The sequence below is a fragment of the Arachis ipaensis genome, chromosome B08 (genome assembly GCF_000816755.2).
Source record: "Arachis ipaensis cultivar K30076 chromosome B08, Araip1.1, whole genome shotgun sequence".
NCBI lineage: Eukaryota > Viridiplantae > Streptophyta > Magnoliopsida > Fabales > Fabaceae > Arachis > Arachis ipaensis.
In genome coordinates this window covers 51,108,140-51,115,338 of record NC_029792.2, presented here as the reverse complement: position 1 = coordinate 51,115,338, position 7,199 = coordinate 51,108,140, and the positions used below count along the sequence as shown (strand labels likewise).

General features: G+C 35.4%; 1 protein-coding gene across 2 annotated transcripts; it reads right to left on the bottom strand.

Moving 5' to 3' along the window:
- On the bottom strand, nt 2,350–6,986 carry LOC107614363 (formin-A-like). 2 transcript variants are annotated; one of them, XM_016316573.2, is made up of 7 exons: nt 5,431–5,646; nt 5,028–5,120; nt 4,850–4,893; nt 3,648–4,036; nt 3,242–3,368; nt 2,865–3,149; nt 2,350–2,777 (listed from the first exon to the last, which is right to left on the bottom strand). In XM_016316573.2, the coding sequence occupies exons 4-7, from the start codon at nt 4,031–4,033 to the stop codon at nt 2,616–2,618; spliced, it is 960 nt and encodes a 319-aa protein (XP_016172059.1). In that variant the 5' UTR covers nt 4,034–4,036; nt 4,850–4,893; nt 5,028–5,120; nt 5,431–5,646; the 3' UTR covers nt 2,350–2,615. The 2 variants fall into 2 exon arrangements, with proteins under 2 accessions (XP_016172059.1, XP_020965106.1); XM_021109447.1 differs by lacking the exons at nt 2,350–2,777; nt 2,865–3,149; nt 3,242–3,368; nt 3,648–4,036; nt 4,850–4,893 and adding exons at nt 6,229–6,292; nt 6,385–6,986 and having other exon boundaries at nt 5,037–5,120; nt 5,431–6,136.

Here is a 7,199-nt window from a genome sequence, read left to right as displayed (position 1 = left end):
CCCCCCCCCCCACACACACACTCAACCAACCCAAAAGCAAAAACCCCTTTTCACAGAACAAGAAATAGGTCAGAATCCATAAACCACCAAAATCAACTCAGAAAGAAAGCAATCCAGCAAAGTAAACCTAGAAAAGACCAGTGACCTTGGCGACACAAAGCAAACCAAGCTCGGCTTTCAGATCCTTAATCCACTGACCCAGAATCAAGAAGGAAAGCCGGTTGCCCACACCTGTGATGACGAGTCAGCAACAATGAAACCAAAGGAATACGATGAAGAATGTGTAAGGAAGCACCAAGAGGGAAGAGCCGAAGAGGAACAGACCATTAACAGGATTTTGTGTGTGAAACTCGATTGTGGAGTTTGGATTTAGTTTAACATTCATATTATTTTTGCCCAGCTTCATGACCGTGGGGAGTGAGAAGGGAGTGCTTGAGCAAACCCTAAATCCTTTTTGCTTTTATTTATTTATTTATTTATTTATTTTTGCCAAAAAGAATACTCATATCATGTATGCTGAGAATTATAGAACAATAACTTTATATATTTTTTATATGATAGAATAATACTATATACACATATGTTTACATCAAAGAATCACAGAAAAATATTAAGAACAAATTCATAAAATAAGATAAGTAAAAATAATAATTATTATATGCCTGTTCAAATTTTTTGTTGGTTCTTGATAATTCTTCATGTTAGGCATAGAACTTGCCTCTACAGAAGCAACCCGATTATTTTTACATGTTTTGACCATTGTAATCAACTTAAAATTTTAAGTGTTTTAGAAAGAATATATAAAAATGATAAAAGAGACCTGCCATTATATATAAATTTAAAGTGAATCTATATTAAATCACAACTAGAAAAGTGATTAATACAGACAGATTTACAGACGGATTTAGTCTTTATTACAGACGGATTTTTGGTTACCGACAAAATTACCGACGGATTTTGTCCCTCTGTAAAAGCCCCGTCGGAAATTATTTACCGACGGATTTTTTTCCGTCGGAAAATTACTGACGGATTTTTACGATTTACCGACGGATTTTCCCTCTGTAAATTCTCCCTCCATTTCTTGACGGCGACAAACTTACAGACGGATTTTCCGTCTGTAATTACAGGCGGATTTTCAGACGGATTTTTCGTCTGTAATTACAGACGGATTTTCAGACGGATTTTCCGTCTGTAATTTAAGCTTTGGAAAATCATGATTACAGACGGATTTTTTCAGACGGATTTTCCGTCTGTAATTTAAGCTTTGGAAAATCATGATTACAGACAGAAAATCCGTCTGTAAATCCGTCTGTAAGGTAAAATAGATTTTTTTTTACTTTTTCTAATTACAAAATAAACTTATTTTCATACAAAATAAATATAAATTTAATACAAATTTTTATCTAATTTATATTTGAATATTTATAATATTTCAAAACATAAACAAATTCATCGTATTATCAAACTAAAAGAAAATATTATAAACAAGCAAGTCAATATAATTCAAAACATAAACAAAATGTATTGATCATCAACTATAATTCCTAGTATATTGTTCAACCATACTAAAACTATCAGCTATAGTCTTCAGTGTCATCTTCATCCTCATCATCATCATAGCCCTCATCCGAAGACATTGAGGGTGGCGGCGGTGGTGGTGGTAGTGGAACTGCACTAGAACTACTTGACGCTCTAACCTTCTCATAATAGCTAACATAAGCCTCATTCCATCTCTTCTGTTTCAGCTTTTCCTTCTTGGCCTTTCCAATTGCCCGTTCCAACTTTTCTAATTTCTTTTGAGTCTTTTCCAAAGGAGCCAAGCGTGTATCTAACAACTTACTAATACGCTCATCTGTTTGTTGAGTAACACGCTGAAAAAGCTCTTCATTGAGATTATGAATCTGTTCTTGCAAATCAGGAACAATGCTAAAAGCAAAAACAAGATTAATACTACATGATGAAGGAGATTCTGATAATAGGAAGGGGAGACATGAACACTACATGTTATTCGTGGACACACTTAAAAATTACTCTACTGCTACTAATCTGCTCATCAGTATGTTTTCTTATTCTCAACAAACTTATCTGTCACATTAAACCATTCTTCATATCACAAAATGTGGATCTTAACTTTGCAAAGATGAGTAATTTAATCCATGTTGCACAGTTCCAACCTCATGATTTTGAGACAATCTCTGAAGAAGCATGGATTATATTATATACACATTAGGTGATGAGTAATGGGGACATGCCAGATAATAAACTTCAGAGTTTCAAAAACCATTTCACTTTGAATAATTTGATGCAAAAGTTTCACATGTTAGGCAGAGATGGGACAAGCTTACCATATTCCAAGAGAATAATGCATGCTTCACATGCTTTCTACACAAGATTAAGATTGGTGAACTGTATTATCTCTTAAGTTGGTCTATGGAATCAAATTGTGAATAATTGAATAGACCCTATATAAGGAGATGTGTCAAAGGGCTTAGACTACAGAAACTTGGAAGAAAAGAAACCAACTATAAAATCACAAAGCACAAAGCTGAATAATAATAATAATAATGTTGAACATAGTTAGGACCACTAAATACAGTAATGTTAATGCCAGACAGCTAGAAATTAGTTAATAATTTTGACATAGGAGGAGTATTTGTGCTATATCTCACATGAGTGTCTTGAGAGCGCTTGTCCACCCATTTAGACTTGTCACTTTTAAGTGTGTGGGTTTCTTTGAAGACCTCCTCGTGGGTTGGTGTACGGCCCAACTGCTTCTTCTGTTCCACATAAAATACAAAATAAGAAAAATTTTACATAAATAGATGTCTATTAAATAAGATCTAAAGCCACTTAAATTATGTTACCATCCTCTCTATAGTTGAGCTCAATGGAATAGAACCACCGCAATGGACAGAACCACCTAAGAGTGACGCTCGATTCTCTCTTGCTTTTTTTCTTATATTTTTCCATTTCTCATCTGTTTCCCAATACCTTTCCAACACCTTTTTGTAAGCAGGAATTAGCCATTCGTGGGTTGTATCCACACCCTCACGGATATCTGACATCATTTGGCTAAATCGCTTACTTGTCCTATACTTGAAAGCCCTCCAGAAAAACTCATCATCATCATCATCAATAAGAAAGTGGCTCTGCACATACTCATCAAGTTGCTACTTATAAGATTCAAATCACATGAACAATATTCAATCCAAAATAATTTTATTCAATCCAACACTTTTACCTTCCACTCCTTAAACCAAAGCTTCTTTGTCGGAAGAGGGACATCTCCAAACTTTTTGTACGGTTTATCATATCGTTTCTTGATGATCTCTGTAATCTTCTGAGAACCAGGAGGGAAAGGTAACCAACTGATAATTTCATAAAGAATTGACAAGTTAGGAAACTAAAAAAATAGTTTTAAGTCATTAGCACTTTAATTTGAAATTAAAATATAGTAGTAAACACATTTAGATTAGGAGTAGTAAAAGAAGAAGAGTGATTAGTATTGCTTGCTGAAAAAGTAATAAGAGGAATAGGTAATGCAGTATGTAAAAATTGTGTAGAAGAGTAATAAGAGAAATAGGTAATGCAATATGGGAAATCCACTAGAAGCTGCTATTTTAATTATAGAGAGATCCAAATTTTACCTTGTTTTTCCATCGGGAACCAATCTTTCTTTTGTGACACTATTAGGAACCGATGCAGTCTCTGATGGAGGAGATGTACTAGAGCTTCCAGGTGTCTCTGAATCAACTAATAGATTGGAATTGCGAAGCGGAGGAGGAATCGAAATTGGAGGAGGGGGTGGAGGAGGGGGACCCATACATCCTGGAGTAGGCCAACTTGGTGGAGGAAGACCCGTGTAGCCTGGATTAGGTACCATCAAATACGGTTGCTGGCTAAGTGATCCTGACTGAAAATCTGGCACAACCGAAGTCCCAGAAGAGGTGGAGGTGGTTGAAATAGCGGCTGCGGTAGTGGTGTGAGAACTTCTATGACCCTTGACACCTTTACCCTTGACCCGAGGAGCCATGACCTACATATATATTCAAGGACTATTAAGTAAAAATATTAAGCATAGAGAGGGTGCAGAGCATAGATACACTTGTTTAGAGAGGGTGCAGAGCAGATGGATGGGTACAGAAATCAAGCAAACAAAAAAGAGAATCAAGCAAACCCACTTCATAATTGATCAGCAATCTACCAATCTGCTGCTTATCAAATTAGATAGATTTTTTTTGCAGGCCTATATTGTGTAAAATATTCTATTTTCCCATTAAAGATGTAAACATAATCATTTCGATAAGATATCATAAGTCAGAAATTGTGAATGCCTTAACAAAATTTTGAAATTCAATCCGTAGAGTAATAACTTAACTTTACTACAAGAAATTTTTGTTAGTTTAAATAACTTAACCCATTATGAGGCTTAACAAGAAAGCCAGTTAAAATGGATCAAATCTGATTGACAGTTATCATCAATCGAAAAAGCAAGAACCTTAAACAATGCCCTGAAATTAACTGGTTATGTTGCTTATACTTTCTTTAAACCTTGGAATCTTTGTGGCTTAGTAGTAAGCAACCACAATGTCATCAGCAGATACATTCCAAAGAAGGAAAGAACTGTTAAGATGGCACCTTTTTTTCACTAGGCTAGCCCTTTATTTTATTTTATTTATTATTATTTTTGACAGTCTTTCTTTTATTTATTTTTTTTTCCATAGGAAATGATACATAACATTTAAGTCATTAACATCTGAATATCTTTCAATCACACTACAAAATAAGCATAAAAAGGATCACATTCACACGGCATATGTATCCATTGAGAGCTAGAGAAATGACATACGTTCCAGAGAAAGCCAAAATGCCAGTAGTTAGAAGGCCTCCAAACTGCACAAAAAAAATGCTGAGTCGAAGAGGAAAGAGAAAAAAATTGATGTCTTAATTTCACAAACACTTGATACCTGTAACATCTAAACTCTAAAGAGGAAAAAAGCAAGGAACTTTGAGAAATGGGAACTTACAATATTGGGATTTTTCGTCAATGGATTACCAAGTAAGGCAGCAGAGATTAAAAACAGAGAGAGAGATTCAATGAATTTCCTTCACTACTGCCACTGCAACAAAGAGAGAGATTCAATCTTCAAACCAAACTGTAAGAAAGAGATTAAAAACAATAAGAAAGAATATGAAGCTTCCTAAATATCAGAAAAAGGACAAGAAAAAAATTCCAGTGGTGCTTTAGACATGTCAGCTTAATGAGTGTGGGACAGAGTTATGCTTTAAATATATTGAATTTTTAAGACAACTAGATTAAGTTACATGACAACATATGTAAAGAACAATATATATAAGCTAAATATTAAGAACAATGTATGTAAAGAACAATATATATAAGCTAAAACAATACAAGCTAAAAATGATTACCCTATTAAAAATCAATATCATCATCAAAGTCTGCAACATCATCATCTTCATTTTTATTAGCCCCAGAACTAGAGCCGATGGACAATTCAACAATGCGGTCCTCTCCAAATGGAGACTTAAGACTGATAGGAGGCTCGGTGTCAGAAATCCTAGAAGGATTGCTCTCATCCGCTTGATAAGCTACATCATTCTCTTCCCCATCCTCCTCTACATGTACATGATTGATTTCAATTCGACCTCTTGGTTTAGTGTTTACAACAACACGCCACATAGACTTGCAATTTCCAGGATAAGGTAAGAAGTAAACTTGTTTAGCTTTTTGGGCGACAATCAAATGATCATAGTGGCGATATCTTTTACTATGGTTGACTTCAGTTATTTTGTAGTCATTATGAATACGTGTTCCATTTGGACGACTTGGATCATACCATTGACATTTGAATAAAACAACTCGATTATAGTCACTACCAGTGTATTCAAGCTCGAGTATATCTTCTAATACTCCAAACCAATCACTTTCCCCGCTGCCTATATCACCTTTAACAAACACACCGGTGTTATCGGTTTTTTTTCCTTTTGACCTTGCAAGGGTATGAAATGTATATCCATTTACTTTATAAATTGGATAACTTGTTGCTTTGTTTGAAGGACCCCAAGAAAGTGATTGCAAACCAGGATCAACAATTTCATTACATTGATTTTGAACCTAGTTAGAAACATGCAACAAATTATAAGATATGTGATGCAAATCTTTAGTTAGAAACCTTTACAATAAATGATACGAATTTATGCACTTACATATGATGCAAACCAAGGGGGAAATCGGTCATCGCTTTCTCCAGGACAAGTTTCTTTCCAAAACCTTGATGAAAGTAGGACTAGAGTTTATAAGCTATGGGATTTGTTAGTAGAACAAGTGTAATTAACTGTTTAATAAAAGATTTGGGTACTTACATGTAGAAAGGGCTAACTTTGCTTTCATTGAGTAGAATATGCAAATGAGCTGCGGCCTTGTCTCGTTCATCTAACCAATGATCTTTAGCTTTACCAACCTTGCGACCAGGTCTATTAAATATTGATAAAGAGGCTTTAATTGTGTCTTCGCCGTCATCATTTCTTCCCACACGGGTTCGCCTCGATAAGATATGTGGTTCAAAGTAGAAAGAAACAAAACTTGAAGTCTCCTTTGCCAAGAAAGCCTCACAAATCGAACCTTCAACCCTTGCTCTATTTTTTACTGTTCGCTTGAATGCTCCTATCACCCGTTCAAACGGATACATCCACCTATATTGGACAGGTCCACACACACGTGCCTCATATGCTAGATGAATTGGCAAATGCTCCATCACATTAAAGAATCCTGGGGGAAATATCCTTTCTAACTTGCAAAGGATAATGGGAATATTCTGCTCCATAACCTCTAAATCATGAACCTTGAGAGTGGTTGAACACAAGTCTTTGAAAAATTGGCTTAACTCGGTAAGAGGTTTCCATATATTTGTAGGTAGTTCTCTGAATGCAGTTGGAAGCAAGCACTGCATAAAAATGTGACAATCATGGCTCTTCATACCAATAAACCTCCCTTGGGAAAGACTTACACATCTAGCAAGGTTAGATGCATAACCATCTGGAAATCTAAGTTGTTGCACCCACCTATACACGTCTTGTTGTTGTTCAAAAGTTAAAGTATAAGCTGCCTTAGGTTTGGACCAACAATTATCACCGACATGCCGCAAATGTAAATCTGGACGCTTGCACAGTTCAGCCAG